Raw genomic sequence first — 19,614 nt, 5'->3', positions numbered from 1 at the left:
ATATCAACAGGCAGTTCTCAGAGGAAGAAATTAAAACCATCCATATTCATATGAAAAAATGCTCCAAATCATTATTGATTAGAGAAATGCAAATTAAAACAACTCTGAGATTCCACCTAACACTTATAAGATTGGCTAAAATCACCAAAAAGGAAAATTACAAATGTTGGATGTGAGAAAATTGAGATACGAATATTGTTGGTGGAATTGTGAACTGATTAAAAAAAATGTTGGGGAGGGCAATATGGAACCAGGCTCAAGGGCCCATAAAACTATGCAAACCCTTTTACCCAGCAATACCATGACTGGGTCTGTATCCCAAAAAGATTAGAGGTAAGGGGAAAGTGCCTACCTATACCAAAATATTTTTAGCAAAATATTTTTGTAGTGGCAAAGAATTAGAAATTGAGGGATTGTCCATCACTTGGGGAATGAATGAACATGTGGAATTTGTTGGTGATGGAATACTATGTGCTATAAGAAACAATGAACTAAATGATTTCAGAAAGAGCTGGAAAGACCTTCATGGACTGATGCAGACTGAAGTAAGCAAAACCAGGAGAACATTGTATACAGTAAAAACAATATTGTACAATGATCAATTGTGAAAGACTTTGCTACTCTCAGCAATACAATGATCCAGGACAATTCTGAAGGATTTATGACTAAGAATGCTATCCACCCCTAGAGAAAGAACAGGAGTTAGAATGCAGATCAAAGAATACCACTTTTCACATTAGTCTATTTGAGTTTTTATTTTGAGGTTTTGGCTTTATATGAGTATTCCCTTACAACAGTGACCAATATAGAAGTATGTTTTTCATGACAATACACATATAATCCAGATAAAATTGCTTACCATCTCTGAAGAGGGAGGGGAAGTGGAGGGAGATAATTTGGATCTTATATTTTCAGAAAGCATGTTGAAAATTATTATTACATGTAAACCTTAAAATTTCTTAGACTTATGAATGTTGGAAATTTCCCCATTGGGAAATCTCATACTGGAAAAAATTTCCTACTGATAGTAAGAACCCCCTTGGCATGGGAGGATCTTTCTCCTCCCTACTTGGGACTGCTTTAGGACAGAAACCTTTTGCTGAACAATGGAAAGGGCTTTGACCTATGCTTAAGCATAGAACAGGAAGTTCTTTGAGTCATGATTGATTTTAGAATTGATACAATAGAGATACTTGGAATGACAGAACCAGGTCTTGGAAAATACAATTTCCACCCTACTTAGAGTAACAGGATTTAGGAAGGGCTGCAGCAAAGGATCAAGATTTAATTATTTGAGAATATGACCTTCAACAGACATGTGCAAAGGGGAAGACCTCTGGGCGGTCCTGGGTTAAGCTAGAGCCACCATTGGCACAGGGAAGACATGGACAATGATTGGTAGATGTGAGAACTGAGGGGAGGGAACTTAGATGGTTTCCTTAAAGATAGCGGGGTCTGAGAACTGGGGGGGTTCGAGAGGTTTTGCTCTGAGAGGTTGTGCTCTGAGAAGTTTTGCTCTGAAGGAGGCTGGAGGTGGAGGCCCCTGAGACTGTTTCTCCATTTTGGTCACGTGAGTGATAGGGACTGATCTCTTTTCTTTGCCTCAGCTATCTAAGGGCTTGGGCCTTTTGGCCCAGCCTAAACAGAGGGGGGTATTTAAGCCCTATTCCCTCTCTCTCTCTCTCTCTCTCTCTCTCTCTCTCTCTCTCTCTCTCTCTCTCTCTCTCTCTCTCTCTCTCTCTCTCTCTCTAATACCTTTCTTCCTCCTGTTTGTAATTAAAAACTCCATAAATGGTTGACTGCTGACTTGAGTTTTTATTTAGGAATTACATAGCTGAATTCCTTGGCGACCTTAAATTAATATATATCAGTCTTTTAAAGTGATTTCCTTGTCACATACATGTAATTGGGAAAATAAAATATCTTTTAAAATAAATAGAAACAACATCCTTAAAAGTATGTATTACATGAAAATATGGCTAAACTGCTATCAAACTACTTACTGCCTTGGGGAAGGTGGAGAGAAGAACAAAAGCTAAATTCTAAAATGTCAGAAAAAATTATTAAAAACTTTTTTCTATGTGTAACTGAGAAAATAATTTTTTAAATAAGAAAATTAGGTGGGTATGACAATAATAGCTAACTTTTATATAGTGTCTACTCTGTCAAGCACTGTATTAAGTGCTAAACAAATATCTCAAGTGCTCCTCACAACAGCCACTAAACCACTAATTTAATCTCTGATTACAATGAATCAGCAGGGTTTCATCAAGATAGGTTATGGGGCCAATAAGAAGGAACTGGGATTATTTAATCTGGAAAGGGAAAGAGTGGTGAAGAACATGGTCACTTTTCCAAGAATTTGAAGAGCTCTCCTGTGGAGGAAGGGTTAAACCTGTTCTGTTTTATCCCATGGAACAGAAATGGGTAGAAGTAGCAAAGAGATCCATTTAGACTTGACTTGAGGAAAAACTTCTTAACAATTAGAACTGTCAGGATTGAGAGCCAGGCCTGGAGATGGGATGTCCTGGTTCCAAATCTGACCTCAGACACTTCCTGGGCAAGTCATTCACCCCTATTGTTAGCCCTTACTGCTCTTCTGTCTTAGAATCAATACTTAGTATCAATGCTAAGACAGAAAGTAAGTGTTTGTTTGTTTTTAAAGAGATACTGTTTGCAACCACTGCTACATGGCAAGAATGAAAATTCTTAACCAAACAAGGGGGAGAGAAAACAGTAAAAGAAAATATATAATTTGGATTATATACAATTTTAAAACTTTTCATAAACTAAGTCAACGCAAATAGAATCAGAAATTATATTATCACATGGGGAGAAGGAGTTGATCTTTGTTCCAGTATTTGTTAGAGGTTGGACTGGCCCAGCTTGGAAGCAAGCAGGACTCTGTGGGATGCAATCCTACCAGTGGGTGCTTGGTGAGCCTGTTTTCAGACATGCATAATGGAGGCATTCATGTCATTATTCTATTGTCATGCCTCTCTCCTTACTGTGTGCAAAAGGGAAGCCCTTTGATTGGTTGCTGAATCAACCTTGCATTCTTTTATCCTGGTGGTAATCATGGCAATGACTGCTGAAAATCTTTAGGGATTGAGTGTCAGGCACCAGGCACCAATGCTCTCCTTACTCAGGCCCACACATGGTGATAAATACATTTGGCCTCTGTGAATGTGTCCTTTATTGCTCTTGAGTGAAGGATTATGTAAGATGGTGACTTTTGGAAGATCAGAAAATGGCCTCCACCAGACACCCAGGAGCTAGAGTCCCTACTTCTAGAATTTGCTGGCAGCCAAGCAGTGTGAGGGGCTGATGCTGAGCCCAGCAGAGGAGCTCTTCCAAGACCCTGTGTCTTGTAGCAACAGTGGAGCAACTGTCGATTGGTGGGGCCATGCAGTCTTGAATTTGGAAATGAACTCAGTGGAATGAATAGTGTATAAATTGGAGGCTATTTTTCCCAAGGACCAAGATGGGAAAGGAATATGTCCCAAGTGTGAAGGATGGTATTTGTACTTGGGTTCTTACTACACCATCTCTAAGATCCCTTTCTATTTTATTATTTTTATTTTAATAAGTTTCCACATAAGTTTTCTGAGATTGATCCAAATTGTCTCCCTCTCTCCCCCCTCTCAGATTTGGCAAGCAATTCAAACTGAGTTATACATGTATTATTAAGCAAAACATCATTTTATTTTAATAACAAATTTCCACATAAGTTTTTCAAAGTTATGTGATCTAATTTGTTTCCCTTCCTTTTCCCCTTCCCTCTCCCAGAGCTGACAAGCAATTCAATCTAGGTTATCATGTATTATCATGTAAAACATTATTTTATTTTTCATTTTAATAACAAATTTCCACAGAAGTTTTCCAAAGTTATATGATCCATATAATTAAGATTCCCTTTCTAAAACCTAATTGATATAAATTGGACAGATAAAATTAGAATGGTGATCACTGGGTCAATCAATAATAAAGGAGAGATACTAAGTGGGGGTTGATATTAGGGGGAATATGGTTGAATAGGGGCTAGAGCTGATAGCATCAGAAAAATATACTGCTGCCCCATTAGGGATAACCCTAGAACCCTAAAGAGGAAATGTGGCTAATCAGGGCTCTAGGAACTCAACTTGTCAGTGTGAGTGGAAGTTGGGATATAGAGAGCCAGAGTTTATATGGCTACACAGGGAAATGACATCAATATTTAAGACCAAGAATCTCTCCTTAATGTGGTCAGAGGTCACAGAATATACTCAGACTATTTTCAGAAGAAATGTGAATAATCAGAAACCAAATGAAAAAAAAAGTTCCAAATTGTTAATGAGAGATACAAACTAAAACAATTGAATTGATGAAGATGTTTAAAGAAAAAGTAAATAACTGGAAGAAAACACACTGATAAAATTATACTCTGTGACCCTGTGTGTGTATATATGTGTGTGTATGTGTGCAGCTAGAAAAGTTCAATTGACCTGGGAAATGATTTGAATTTGTTAGAAAAGTCACAAAATTGTTTATGCTTTTTGAACCAGACATCCCACTGTTGAGAGCCAATGGAAGGCAATGAAAGAAGAACGGTCATGTATCTGTAGTGGTGCTCTTTGTGGTTGAAAAGAAATGAGGAATATGGGGGTTCAATACAGAGGAATCAGTACTAAGGAATGACTGAAAATTTTTAGTTATATGAACATAATGAAATATTATATCCCAATAATGAAATGGTATATGTAAGGCATTTGAAACAACTTGGGGGACTTGTATGAACTGATACATAATGAAGAAAGCAAAACAAAGAGTACTATTTACTGATAAACTCCTCCAAAATGTAATAGGAAACAACACCAAAAATGCAGCTGATGCAATTATGATAAATTTAGTCCCAGAGAACAGATGATGAAACATACTCACCTTCTAATAGAAAAGTGATGGGCACCTAGGGGATACAGAATATTAGTGGCTGTCAAATTGTTTGCTTTTTTGGTTGGGTTTTACTAATCTTTTTTCTTCTGTACAATGGAAATGTTTTGCCTGACTTCACATGTATAATCTATATTATATTGCTTGCCTTCTCAAAAGGGTGGGAGAACCAGGGGGAGGGAGATAATTTGGAATTAAAAATTTTAAAGAATTTTTTTTTTTATGTATTTGGGAGCTGCACTCTTTGTGGTGGCAAAAAAAAAAAATTGGAAAATGAGGGGATGCCCTTCGATTGGGGAATGACTGAACTTATCTGTGGTATCTGTTGGTGATGGAATACTATTGTGCTCAAAGGAATAATGAACTGGAAGAATTCAAAGTGAACTGGAATGAACTGATGCAGAGTGAAAGGAGCAGAACCAGGAGAACATTGTACACAAACCGATACACTGGTACAGTCAAATGTAATGGACTTCTCTACTAGCAGCAATGCAATGATCCAGGACAATTCTGAGGAACTTATGAGAAAGAACACTGTTCACATCCAGAGAAAGAACTGTGGGAGCAGAAACACAGAAGAAAAACAACTGCTTGATCACATAGGTCCATAGGGATATGATTGGTAATCGATCACCCTAGTGCAAATATTAATAATATGGAAATTGGTCTTGATCAATGACACATGTAAAACCCAGTGGAAGTGTTCATTGGCTAAGGGAAGGGGGAGGGAAAGAACATGAATCATGTAACCATGAGAAAATATTCTAAATTAATTAATACAATTAATTAATTAAAGATGTATTTGGGAAATATTTAACAAAATAAAAGTAATTTTTAAAAAATCAAAGGCAGCTTGGATTAATTGATAGGGAAGTGGCCTCAAAGCTAGGAATACGTGAGTTCGAGTCCTGCCTCAGACCCATCTAGCTCTGGCTGAATTCCTTTAACCTCCCAAGATAGTCGGACCCTGAACTGCAGAGGTGCCCATCCTCATTGGTTGGAGTTTCCTCACCTGGGGAATCCTCCTAACGAATGACTTCACAGCTCCAGGGGCTTCTATGAATGTATTTATTTATTGACTTTAATCAGCGAAAGGGATTTGGCTAGCCCAGTATCGGACTCCATTCTAGCTCGAGCATTGTGCCACAGAGTAACGTTTCCGTCTATGTGCGCAGCCCCAGGGATGGCCGGCTACATAGGCCGAGGAGGTGCTCGTCACCGAGGAGTGACAGACACCTCTCCCAATGACTTCACCCACAAGTTGGGGACAAAGCTGGCACGGGAAGCCGGCTTTCCTTACCCCAGGTCGGGGTAGCTCTCCCGTAAGCGGAGCGTGCCAGATGCTCGCCCCCTCTGCCTGCTGCTGCTCTCACCTTGGCTGCCTGAAAGAGCGGTGACAGCAGGAGCTCTCTGGGTGCCTGGGCGGGACGGGGCTAGCGAGGGCTCTCAAGTCCCTCCCCCACGCACCCCACCCCCGCCCCTTGCAGCCTGCAGCCAGGCTGGCCAGCTCCCGGTGGCTCTGTCCGTGGTGGCGGCGGCGGGTGACCGTCCGGGAGAGGGGAGAGGGAGAGAAGGATCGGAGGCCGGAGCTCATCCCTACGCGCCAGGCGGAGTTGGGCTGGGCCAGGCCGGGCCGGGCTGGGCTGCGGCTGCGGCTGCTGCAGCGGCTGCGGGCTCCGCACTGACGCCAGCCGCGGGGGCGGGCGCGGGGGAGGGAGCCCTCCCAGCACAACTCGGGAGGGTCCTCAGGTGAGTGCAGCGCAGCAGGGGCGCTAGGGGTCCAGGGAATGGGTCGGGCCAGGAGGCGGGCTCTTGGAGGCCCCCCTACTCCCTCCCCCGGCCTCCGAGCTAACTCAGGTGTCCTCGAGCACGCGTGGGAGTGGGCGGGGCGTGGGAGTGGGGAACCGGGATGGGCTCAGGGTCCGAAAAGCTGAGAGGCTCTCTGCGTGTTCTCAGAGATAGGATGGTGGTAGGAGCTGTTGAAGATGAAGGAGATGTTGGGACGGAGTTAAGGCTCTATGATGGGCTACTCGTGTGACCTTGGGCAAGTCATTACCCGTCTTGGGCCTCAGGCTCCAAAATGAGAGAATTAGCCTAGATTCACCCTTTTGTCCCTTAGCCTAGAAGAAGAGCAATTTTCTATTTTCTGATCTGGTACTGGTTCCCGCAAGGGGTAGGGGGTGGGGGAACAGAGCATCGTTCTGAGGCGGAGCACCCAGAGGGCTTCGGGTAGGGATGCTCCAGGACACACCGACTCCTCCGCCGGAGGACCAAGGACTCACCGTCCTCCCCCAACCCATTTCACTGGAAAGCTGGCTGAGTTCTGGCAGCTTAGGAACTTTGTTCTTATTCCCGGTCTATCTGGTGGCTCTTAGGAGGTCGGTCCGGGACTGTCTTGAGATTCCTCCCCAACTCCTACCTTCACCGCCAAGACCAAACGGCATATTTCAGTTTTCTGAAGCTAAGGCAGGCGCTGGGTGTCTCAGGTGTGTGTCCTGCTCTTCACGCTTGTGGGTGGGTCTGGACAACACCTAGGTCGCTGCTGGACAAACGTCGGGGTTGGCTGTTAGGATTTCACACCCAGATTCTGTGTGCTTAGGGAGTCACCTGTTCAGCCCCTCTTTATTCTGGGCACTGGAGGCCATGGACTACGAAAGAGGCTGCGTTTGGAAGGTCTGAAGTTGCGGACCTCTGCCTAGGATGGCTGGCCCTTTCTCTAACCGAGATGTTCTTGTGCAAAGGATGCTGGGTTGGGGAGACTCCCAGAGCTCCTGAGAACTGCAAGGATTTTCTAGGTAAGTTGCTGAGCTCAGGCTCCTTTTATCACTGTCCTTCTCCCTCTCCCCCCCCCCAATACCCCCCCACCCCACCCCAGCTCTCTTATGCCCCCATGGGGATTAGGGGATTAGGCACAGAGCTAAAATAGGTCTCCCTTGCCTCACAGATGCTTTGGGTCTCTCGTGCCTCCAGCCCAGAGATTCTTAACCTTTGTGGTGTCATGAACTCCTCTGGCAGTTGGATAAAAGTCTATGGGCTCCTCAGAATACTATTTTAAAATGCATAAAAGAAAATATTTAGGATTACAAAGAAAACCAATAACAAAAAAATGAAATATTTTTAAAAATTTAACCCTTAACTTCCATCTTAGAATCTATACTATATATTAGTACTGAGACAAAAGAGTGATAAGAGCTAGGCAATGGGGGTTAAGTGAGTTGCCCAGGGTCACACAGCTAGGAAGTGTCTGGGTCCAGATTTGAATTTAGGACCTCCTGTTTCTAGGCCTGGCTCTCAATCCACTGACCCACCTAGCTGCCTCCTATTAAAATATTTTTTTTAATGTAATAGACTCACTGAAATCTGTCCATTGAGCTCTTGGGAAATCATGGATTCCAGGTTAAGAAGTCCCACTACTCCCTCCTCTTCATAGCCAGGAGTACCTTAACTCCCTAAGGGGGTGATTTCCTGACCTCTTTTACTCTCTGGATTTTACCTCCCCCACTAAAGTGCCAAAGTTTTGCTGTTCCTTTCTATAAAATCTTAGTGCCTCCCCACTCACACCAGTCCACACCCAGTCTCATTCCTCTTGTAGGATTAATTTTCATTTTGGCTTCATTCACTGGGCTAGAAAAATGCATCTTTTCTTCCTGCAGAATCTCAGAATCCCTCTTAATCCAGCACATGGAAACATTATAGGATTAGGGTGCTTGGTCAGGCAGAAGGCGGGGCTAGGATGGAACAGGAGGTAGGCTCTTCCAGTGAGGGGTAGGACAGCAAGAGAGGACTCTGACACCCACAATACCTGGGGAAGCTGGGCAGGGAAGAGGGTGAAGGTGAGGGCTGCCATTGACATCACAGATTCTCCAGGACCCACCCTGGGGTGGGGTGGGGTGTTTGAATCACAAGTTTTCTTCTACCTCTGACCACAGGTAGGTGAACAAGGGCTCTAGGGAAGGTCAGTGCAGAATACACAGAGAGCAGCTGGATCCACACTAGGCCAAGCTATTAGATAGTAAGGAAATGAGAAAGGGCAGAGCCCTTATGAGTGGGTAGTTGAAATCTAGATCCATCCCTCTGCCCCCTGCTTCTTTAACTATGGTGGGAAAAGGTCTGGATTTGGAGTAAGATGACCTAGGTTCTAATCCTTTCTGCTACTTAATACCTGTGTGACCCTGGCGAAGTCATTTTAATTCTTGGGTCTCAGTTCTTCTTCTGTAAATTGAGGAAACTGGATGAGATGACTACATCATCTCTTTTTGCTCTAAATCTGTGATCCTTTGCTTGAGGTGTAGAGTCTCTACATATTATAGGATTTTTTCCTTGTACTAAAATATCAGAGGGGCAAAAATACCAGGTACTTCTATTTTTAGTCACAGCTCCTTTTCAGTACTTTGAGAACTAGTTAAGATTAAAGTAGGTCTCCCACCTTTTGGTCAACAACTCTGACCCTGTCTTCCCCAACACTAGCCTTAAAAATAATCTAACAAGGAAGACTTGGAAAAGGGGACCAGGTAGGAGTGGGTCTATAGAGGGTGAACAAAAGCCATAGGAAATGGGCAAGGGAAACCAGAGTCATACTGAGAGTTTGGCCAATGAGACCATAGTCATGAGCTAAGGGACCTGGGAAAAGAGGGGGTAGGGACTTTTTTTAAACCCTTACCTTCTGTCTTAGAATCAATACTGTGTATTGGGTTTCAAGGCAAAAGAGTGGCACAACCTAGACAGTGGGTATTAAGTGACTTGCCCAGGGTCACCCAGCTAGATTTGAACCTAGGACCTCTGTCTCTGAACCTGGCTCTAAATCCACTAAGCCACCTAACTGCTCCTTACCTGGGACTTTATAAAGCATTCAAAGATCATTTTAGAACCTTTCATCAATATTAATGAAAATGGGACTTCTCATTTATATATTGCTTTATTAAAAAAAAAAACAACTTTCCCAACTAGCATCTTGGGCTTTCAAGCTTGAGGTGCCAGTCTTACAGACATCAAGTTCACCCTCCTTATTTTATGGATGAAGAAACAGACCTAGAGAGGGAGTCACTTTCCCTAAGTCGTCCAGGTTGTAAGAGGCAGGGGCAGGATTTGCACCCATGACCAATGCTTTTCCCACCAGACTTCAATGCCTTCTTATTTAATTTGATCTTCACAATGGTGTCCAACCCATGAGAGACACTCTAGATTTTTATGATAACTCCAGGTAGAGCAGATATTGTTAGCCTAATGTGACAGATAGAAAAAACTAAGTCCCAGAGTATGGCCTAAGATCATATATCCAACTCATTGTAGAGGTAGGGGTCAAACTTGAGCCTAGAAGAAGAATAAAGGTCCATTGAAAATTGTTTTCAATGGAAGCTAGTCCTAGCTTAGGAAGTCTGCCTTCCTCGGTCCTTTCCCTCTTTGGAAGAGCCAGAATCCTGCAGGTAGGTCCACCAGCAGAGCAGCATTAAATTTTTGCCCCCTTTGTAGTAGACAGCAGGACCAAAAGAGGGAAAGCTTGTTTTGGGGAGAGGCTGCTGCTAGATAGCAGAAAGAATGCTGGACTCGGAGATGTGGAAATCTCTGCTCAAATCCCTGCTCCAATATCTGTCAACTGTGTGCCCCTGGCCAAGGTGCTTCCACTGGGCTTTGGTTCCTTCCCCAGTAACATGAGGGTTGGCACCAGGTGATTGTAAGGTCCCTCTCATCTCTACTGACCTCTGCATCTCTGATCATGGGTGGCAGAGGAGGAGATTGAGGTAGGGTAGACACAATAAAGAAGATGCCAGCTTGACAGGGTTAAATTGGCTGCAGTGACTGGAGATGGTACTCCAAGCCCATCCATCGGCAGTGCAGGGCTCAGTTAGCCTCGTCTGAGCATCTCTGAGGATATTGAACAGAGAGAGAAGCAGCAGAGATGGAGGCAAGGTGAATGAGGGGGCTCTAGAGCCAGTGCCCAGGTAAGGAACCCTGTGCCCCCAAGGAGCCATCGTTGGGATCCCTTCTGCCCAGGGGATCATGCCAGGGATCCTAGCATGTCCCAAAAACTACTGAACTGCCCTCTTCCCCCTCTCTACTCCATGGGCCAGGAAGATACCAATCCCCTACACACACACACACACACACACACACACACACACACCCTGTTCAGGCTGAGCCTGGGCACTGCAGAGAGGGCACTGTGCCAGGCACCAGAAAAGGATCACAGTGGGGGTGGAGAGGAGGGGTAATGTGATAGGAGGACAGGACCTGGGCCCCAGTACAGTAGCCCCAGGGCTGCCAGTAACAGCAGCCATTGGTGGGAAAGCAAGAGGCTTTCCTCCCCTCCTCTCCAGACACAAATAGCCTGCCCTAAACTGACCAGAGGCAGCTTCCTAGGTGGGAATAGACAACCTTCCTTGTGATTCCACCTCCCAGCTCCTCTTCCTTCCTCCTCCACCATTTCCACTCCACACATGGATGTGACCTACTTTTCAGTACAAAAACTCACTGGGCAGTGCTCCCCACCTGTGGACTCCTGATCTGTGGAGCCCCTTTTTGTCTTCCTGTGATATGCAGGTTCAGGAAACAGGCTCAAAATTCCTCAAAGATTAAAAAAAAGAGAGAGAGAGAACTTGAGTTCAAATCCTGTGTGATCTGGAAAGGGACAACTTTCCCTCTCCAGGACTCAGTTTCCTCAGTATAAAGGCATCTATACTAGGTGATCTTTAAACTCCCTCCTACCTTTAATCCTCTGGTCTTAGGTATGAAAGGGTAATATATAAAATGACGTCCTGATATGATGATGATGGTACCCTTTATCTTCTGCCTTAGCATCAGAGTGGCAAGGGATAGGCAATGGAGGGGTTAAATGACTTGCCTAGGGTCACACAGCTAGGAAGTGTCTGATATGAACCCAGGTCATACTGACTCCAAACCTGTTACTCTCCACTGTGCTACCTAGTTGCATTCCTGGTATTATTGTTGATTATCTGCTGCAGGGACTTGGGGAACCTTACTCAGGCTTTTCTTGGAAGAACAGAGTTGTTGGGGAAACGTGCTCATCCCTTAGTCAGGGGCCAATTCATCCCTGGGGCAGCCACAAAGTGGAAGAAGGCCAGGACAGGGGATGCTGACAGTCTGGCTGTCTGAGGCCCTGAAGGGAGAGCTGCTAGGAAAGAAGAAAGTAGCATTGCCTTGATGACCCTTTAGCCCTGGGGAGCCACGGAGACAACAGGAGGGATGAAGCATATACCTGTGAACAGGATCCTTTAAAAAAAAGTGTATATATTATGTATATGTATATATATATATACATATATATATATATATATATATATATAGAGAGAGAGAGAGAGAGAGAGAGAGAGAGAGAGAGAGAAAGAGGGAGAGAGAGAGAGAGAGAAATCCTATATATATATGTGTATATATATGTAGGATTGATTGGAGTTCTAAAGCATTTCCAAATTGTTCGTTTTTAGACTATTGGAACTCATTTCATAGATGAAGAAATAGATGGCCAGCGAGGCCAAGGGATTGTCCAAGGTCAGGCTACTGAAATACTAGAACTGGAACTGGCCCTCGGGTCCCCTGACTTCTAGGCCAATGGTCTTCCCATTCTAGAATGAGTGAAGAAGAAAGACTAGGTTCTGGGGTGCAGAAACCTGGTTTCTGTGGAAGTGAGAAATTGAAAATGATTTTGTAGCAGGAGTTTGGAGCAGCTGAGAATGATGACCTGTCAGTCAAACGAGACTATTCTGGTTTAGAATGTGACCAGGAGAGGCAGTTGGAGGAAGGCAGGAGACCAACTGTTGTCTGAACCCTTTTGACTTGAAAGAGGGAAGAAGGCTGTTCTCTCTCTTGGCTTTTTGGAGACTGAAGCCTGAAGGTTGTCTTGGACTTTGAAGACAGAAGAAAGAAGGACAAAGTCCAGCTCTCTCTCTGATTTGCTCTGTTGTGATAGTGACTGAACTTCCAGACCTATCAGCCATTTCTCCCAACTGAAATATTCCATCATCCTCCAATCTAAGACTCATCCTAGTGATAGGGAAACCCCCAAATCCTCTTTCCTTCCATTTCTTATCCTTCCCTGTCTTCCCCAATAAACCCTTTATTTAAGATAGAGAAGAGAAAGAGTATTTCATTTGAGACATCATAAACTCACCCTGAGTTGATTTAGAGAAACCAGAAGGAGAAACAGGAAGGGGGGGAGGCAAGAAGGGAGGTGAAGGGAGGAAGAGGGAGGAAGGGAGAAAGGAAGATTAACAGCCTAATCTCTAATTATCAATTACCATTCAAAATAGTCCCTTATTACATTTCGAACCTCAGCTCCTGTCCTTACTAGCTGGGTGACACTGGACAAGGCACTTAACCTCAGTTTCTTCATCTGTGAAATGAGGATGAGTTATATACGACCCCAGAGGGTGTACTTTGTCAACTTTTAGGTACTACATAAATAAATCAATTTGATTCCTCAAGACCCAATTAAGCTCCTACTTGGTGTGAGGCTTGTTGAGACCCAGAAGATACAAAGACTTGAGAAATTATCCTGTCCTCAAGGAGCTTAGGCAACACTGCACCCCCCCAATTCCCTATATCCCCCATATTCTCCTTTCTGTTACAGGTTTGTCAAGAGAAAAGTGAAGGCAAAGGAAGGCAAGCCCTGGAGAGCTGGCCTTGGCCATGGCCCCCACAGCTCACATCTCCCTCTGGAGCCTGTTTCTTATGCCAACCCTCCTCCCTTGCATAGTGCAGGCTGGACGGCTTCCTAGACAGTCAGAAGGCACAAGGCACCCTCCTCAAGACTCCCAGCAGGACCATGGGGAATCCCCTGGGCCCAGACACCAGAACCTCAACTCTCAGGGTCACTCTTGGTTAAATCCTGGACTCAGAGATGAACTTGGCACAGACCTCATAGATTGGCTCAGACCCACATTGCCTCCTTGGCTGAGGACTGCTGTGGGGCCAGGAGAAATTGGAAGGTCCAAAAACTCTCCAAGTAGCCGCATCCTGCCTCTGTCTACTTCTCCTCCTCTGAGCTCAGTAGTCAGTCTCGAAACCCCTCCTGGACAGGATAGTGCCACTGGGGCTATGTGGATGGGGCCTCCCCCTAGGCAGGAGGGACACAGTTTAGTGGATAAATTAGGCACTGGGGATGCAGAGGGTAGGAAGATGGGAGTCAAATTTGGGGTTTCAAAGGGACCCATTTCCAAAGACAGAAAGGACCCTTTGAACTCAGAGCAGACTCCAGGACAAGAGACCCCATTTCCCTTCGCAGCTGGGTCCCCTGAGAAGTCCCCAAATCTTCATCTCTTTCCAACCCTTGCCCTGGAGCCCAAAGCCCAAAGACCCCACCAGGAGGTGTCCACAATTCAAGCGAAGGTAGAGGCCTTGTCCAAAGGCATGACAGGCTCCATCCCAGAAGGGACTCCTAAGGAGGACTTGGGCTGGAAGGCAGTGAGCAGGGATGAGGACCTTAGTCTTCAAGGATCATTAGCTGCCCAGGCTTCTGCTCTTTCATGGGTGCCTTCCATGACAACTGACCATGAGCACTGGCCATCAAGGAATGGTCCTGTGATCCCAGAGGCAGGTGGAGAGCTGATTATGCAAATGGACTCTGTCACCCTCAGGACCATGACCAACGATGTTGTCCCCTTCCCAAATGACCATGACCTAAGCCCCACAGTGGAAGGTGGAGAGGGGCTGTCAGCCAAAGCACAAAGTTGGAGAGGGAAGGGTTCCACAGAAGAGAGGAAGCAGGACTCCCTCAAACCAGGGAGGAGCTGGAGTCTAGAAGAAGCCCAGGCCCCCCAGGTTATCATCGAAAAGAATTCAGTATCTCCTGTTCTAAGACCTGAAACCTTCCTAAAGCCTGAGCTGACATCCTCTGCTACAGCTGCCTCCTCTCAGGCTTCCAGGTCCCTGCCCATCTTGATCTCAGACAATCAGCTTCCCTCAGCCCTGACTGAAGAACCTGACCTTAGAACTGGACGCTGGAGTGCCCATTTTGCCCATCAAATCAGCACCCAAAAGGCTCTGCTCAGCCACCAGACTGAGGACTCTGACCATGAGAGGAACACATCGTCTGCTACAATTCTCCCCAGCTCCATGTCACCATCAGCTTCCCCCAGCTCCAATACCTCAGATCCATTGTCGCCTGGGTCAGGTAGGTGCCAAGTGGAGGTTCTAGGCACTGGCCCTTCCAGGTAGGCTCCTCCCATAGTTCATGAAAGTTTGCATCCTTCCCATTCTCCATCCTAGACCCTTTGGGTTCCTTTGGGCAAGGAAGGAACCAAGCCAGGAAAAAATACCCAGAGCATCTCCTCTAACACATGAAGCCCTGTCTAAGTCTGACATCCCTGCTATTTCCTGCAGCCCTCTCTAGGAAGCAGGGGCTTAGAGACTGTGCTCTGCCTCCAAGAAAGCCAAATTCCAAGATTCTTGAGAGCTCCCTAGTTCAGCTATTGCCCTGTGACTTTGATATGTTTAACGTCTAAGGGCCTCAGCTTTCTCATCTGCAAAATGTGAAGAATAAATAATGGAAAATAATATGAAGCAGTACAAGAGACTGCATTGGGAATCAGAGGTTCTGGCCTCAAATAGCAAGCAACCTCAATTTGTGGCCTGCAAGACTTTGAACAAATTGATTAATAATTATTCTGAAACACAGTTTTCTCAGCTATAAAAGTGAGAGTATTAGAACGGGTGATCTCCAAGGTCCTTTCCAGTTCTAAATCCTATGACAACAGTTCTATTTTGCTCAGCTGTTCCTCTTTTCCATTTTCGGCCATTCTTGCTGATTCATTTGTGGTCCTAGGATTTGGGGAGTTTTCCCAAGACCCAGCCAATTTCTGTCTACCTCTCCATTCTTCCTCTAAAGTTTAGGAGCTAACAAACATGGGAAGAATCAGGTAATCTCTGAGTTTCAGACAATGTTCCTAAGACTATCAGTGATAGACATCTGCCAGTTGTGTTGGGGAGGGCACTCTTTCATCCTGGGAGCATCCCCCCCCAATGGTATTATTGTTATTTCAGAGACCCTTCTCTTGGAGGGAGCCGAGATGATTTCCCCCCAGCGAGTAAGAGGGGCTGTGGAACCTCCAAATTCTTTGAATTTCACCACTCCAAGCACTCCTGCCCCTGAGAAGATGACAAATGCCACAAAGAGCCCCCCAGCAGCTGGCCTACCAGGTGAGGGAACACTAGTGGGGGGTCTGAACATCCAGGGGGAGGGAGGACCCCTTTCACCCAACTATCCCCAAAAGAGAAGATTCCTGATTTGGAGGAGCCCAGGAAACACCTCTGGTCCCATCAGAAGACCTAAATTCAGTTTTCCTAGAAGGACAACAGTTCTGTTTTGCTCTGCTGTTCCTCTTTTCCATTTTCGGCCATTCTTGCTGATTCATTTGTGGCCCTAGGGGTTGGGGAGTTTTCCCAAGGCCCAGCCAATTTCTGTCTACCTCTCCATTCTGCTGCTCTTAGAGCCTGCGGCTCAGCTCGAACGAGTTCCAGTTTCTCTGGAAGGGCCTCAGATACAAAGATTAATGAAAGAGGGACTAGTGGGCGGGGCCGGGGAAGGGAATAGCTGCTCCTGTGAGATAGGTACAGGGCTAAAGCTAAGCAGCTTTTACGGGATTATCTCCTTTGATCCTTGCGATAATGCCGACAGAACCCCTTCTACAGCCCCAGGGGAAGGCCTGCGGACCCCGGTAGTGGCCGGGGGGCAGACTGGGAGCTCATAGATATCCTCGTTACAGGTGTAGCGGCAAGACAGCCCGGGGAGCGGCCTCCCCAGAGTCACCCTCCGGCCCCTCCAACTTCTTCCCAGCCCCTCACCTCTTCCCGCCGAGGTCTCATCCGAGTCACTACCCAGCGAGCCCTGGGGCAGCCGAACGCTCCAGAGCCATCTCCTAGCCCTGCACCTTCAGACCCTTCCTCGGATTCCACTTGCGGCCCGAGGGCGTGCGGTCCTCAAGCCAATGAGACGAGCTCCCCGCTGCTACGCTGGGGGTCCCTGCGGCACACGCTGAGCTTCGCTTGGGAGCTGCATGTGTACGGCGCCGGAGCGTTCTTCCTGCTGCTGGCCTTCCTGGCCTTGGCCGGCCTAGTGGCCGCCGCGATCACGCCACACATGCCTGGGCGAGCCCACGCGCTGGCCGCCGCCGCTCTCGTGCTAGCAGCCTCCTTGCTGCGCGCCATTTACTTGCTGGCCGACCCCTATGGCTCTCGGGGCCGCTTGGCAGCCCGCACTGGGCTGGTGCTCTACAATCTGCCTTTCCCGCTGCTCGTGACGGCCCTCGGGGCGCTGGCGCTTCTGGGCCTCGGGCAGCTGCTCCCGCCCCGCTTGCGCAGCCTGCGCCTGTTGGGCGCGCTGGGTGCGGTGCACTGGGCGCTCCTACTAGGAGCGGACCTGCTCTCGCCCTGGCTGCGCCCTCCTCTTAACCTGCTGGTGCAGGGACTGTCGTGCGCCTGGGGCGCCGGAGTGGCGCTGGGCACGCTGCTCCTGTGTCGCCGCTGGCTACTGGGTATGGTGGAGGTTGGCCCCGAGGGCCACGGGAGGAACCGAACCCCGGGTCCTGAGCCCAGGGTCCTGGCTGTGGGCGGAGCCCTGGGATTGCTGGCCAGCGGTTTGCAGCTGGCCGCCGCTGTGTGGCTGTACCCGCTGGCGGGGACCCCCAGCCGATTCTCCTGGCCCTGGTGGGGCGTGCAGTTCTGGCTACGCCTGGTGGAACTCGCCTGGGCCACCGCCTTGGCCCTGGTGGCTGGGGTCGCTTCGTGCCGCTGGGGCCCGAGACCCACCGAACACACGTGCTGGGGCAAGCTTCTGCACTACGCGTGCCCCCCACCAGGTAAAAACGAGGTGCCCGAATATCCCAACAACTGCTACGATTGGACAGGCACAGCGGGGCTGGAGCGGGGCGGCACAGACATCAGCAAGAGCCTCATTCGCAATCCGGCGGAAGGCGGGGGACCCCGTGCCCCTAAGGATAGCAATGAGCTGAGAGCCGGCCAGGTCTTTCCTAGCCCCGCCGGCTCGGCGGCCTCCCTGGCTCGGGCTGGCCGGAGCCCCAGGTACCCCAACAACGTCGGCCCGGGCCGCTCTCGCAGCAGCGTGTGCCTGGATAAAACCGCGGGATTGTCCCTGAGCGAGCTGGACTTGCGGCCGCCCTCGCCCATCAACTTAAGCCGGAGCATCGACGAGGCGCTCTTCAGAGAACACTTGGTCCGGGACAGCGTCTTCCTGCGCTCCAGCCTACAGTATCCAGCCGGCCTGGGCCGTCGGGACTCCGCAGCTTCTCTGCAGGACGCCTCGGCCCTCTCCCAACCCGGGGGCCCCCTCTTGAGGCAAAGGCGCAGCAGCGACCCCGACCATTCGGGCTTAACCCCTCAGGGCCGCTGCTGCTCCTTGACCGACGTAAGGGTTGTCCCCAAGCCCGCCCCGGAGCCAGAGACCGGGGCCGCGTCCGGGAGCTCGCTGGATAGTTTCTCCAAGGGCTCCCTCAAGATCAGTTGGAACCCGTGGCGCCATGGGCTGTCATCAGTGGAGAGCCTGCCTTTGGACGAGCTGCCCAGTACCGTCCAGCTGCTGCCCTCCCAGGCCGAGCCGGAGCCTGCGCCCGCCGTCGGAGAGCCGGGGGATTCGGAGCGCGAGGCCCGTCGGAGCTTCCTGGCTCTAAGCAAGCAGGTGGACTCGCGCAGCGCCTCCAGCGAGACCATAGAGCTGTGACCCCTGCCAGGACCGATGGACCTCGGGGAGCTGGGGCTTCCTCCCTCCTCTTTCCGCGCCCAGAACAGCCAGGGAGGGCGGGGCGTTCCATCCCCAAACCCGGGATTATTTTTTTACTTTTTTTTTTTTAACTGATTTTGCCCAAGGGCGGAGGCCTTTCCGGAGTGGAGAGACAGCTGGAAGGGGGCGAGGGGGAGGTCTGGGGGAAGGTGCTGCGGCCCCCACCCTGGGCTGCACCCCGGGCACACAGCCAAGGAAGAAAGCATTCGAAGAAGCTGTATTGGGGCAAGAGTGCAGAATAGGCGTACTGCAAGAAGCCTCTGGAGAACCAGCTCCCAAACTTCCCGCTTTGTGCCAAAAGAAAGAAAAAATAAACCTTCCAAACCAACCTGCCTTGCCCACCCCATCCCTCCTTAGCCGGGCATAATCTCCCCTCCCCCCCATGATCTCGAGGCTCCGGCTCTGTCCCAGCCCAGCCTGGGCTTTCCATCACCCAGTGAAAGCAGAATGAGAAGCCAAGGAAGGCAGAGCCCGGCCACGGCGCCCCACTGTGGAACTCCGGAATCACTGATGTATTAAAATCTTGGCTTTGCTCCTTAGTCTCCTGGCCCTGCGAGCCTCGGTTTCCTCATCTGTAGCCAGGGCCTAGGCGACCTCTGCGGCCCCTTGTGTCCTAGGGCTGGATCCTGCGGCTTTGGGGAGGCTTCACCTCCAAAAGGCTGGGTGGGGAGCCCCTGCTCCACACAAAGCCTTTAACTCTCCCCCAGCGGCGACTCCTGAAGCTCTTCCCCTGGAAAGGCCCGCAAAGCCCCCCCTTCCAGCCTTGGACAGACCTCAATGGCCTGTCCTTCTCGTTGGGCAAGTTCCAAAGGCAGACAAAGCGCCTTCCCAGCAGCCTAGAAAAGGCTGTAATTCCAGATTTAAGTAAGCAGAGGCTCCGGCATCCCGACTCCCAGGGCCTACAAGGAGTCGACTAACCTTTGTGACACTCGGCTTTCCTG

At 48.3% G+C, this 19,614-nt stretch overlaps 1 protein-coding gene across 1 annotated transcript; it reads left to right on the top strand.

Moving 5' to 3' along the window:
• The first annotated feature begins 6,215 nt into the window (after positions 1 to 6,215).
• On the top strand, positions 6,216 to 19,212 carry PRRT3 (proline rich transmembrane protein 3). Its single transcript, XM_016424486.2, has 5 exons — positions 6,216 to 6,678; positions 7,529 to 7,724; positions 13,511 to 15,052; positions 15,922 to 16,077; positions 16,644 to 19,212. The coding sequence occupies exons 3-5, from the start codon at positions 13,570 to 13,572 to the stop codon at positions 18,611 to 18,613; spliced, it is 3,609 nt and encodes a 1,202-aa protein (XP_016279972.2). The 5' UTR covers positions 6,216 to 6,678; positions 7,529 to 7,724; positions 13,511 to 13,569; the 3' UTR covers positions 18,614 to 19,212.
• Positions 19,213 to 19,614: the final 402 nt, after the last annotated feature.

This window comes from Monodelphis domestica, chromosome 7, assembly GCF_027887165.1.
Source record: "Monodelphis domestica isolate mMonDom1 chromosome 7, mMonDom1.pri, whole genome shotgun sequence".
NCBI lineage: Eukaryota > Metazoa > Chordata > Mammalia > Didelphimorphia > Didelphidae > Monodelphis > Monodelphis domestica.
Note: the sequence above shows the minus strand (reverse complement) of the source record. Positions and strands in the feature narration are given on the sequence as shown.

Coding starts and splice junctions, on each gene's coding strand:
- PRRT3 (XM_016424486.2), top strand. CDS start 13,570: ATGGCCCCCACAGCTCACATCTCCCTCTGGAGCCTGTTTCTTATGCCA. Junction 15,053..15,921: donor TCCATTGTCGCCTGGGTCAG/GTAGGTGCCAAG, acceptor TTGTTATTTCAG/AGACCCTTCTCTTGGAGGGA. Junction 16,078..16,643: donor CCCAGCAGCTGGCCTACCAG/GTGAGGGAACAC, acceptor TCCTCGTTACAG/GTGTAGCGGCAAGACAGCCC.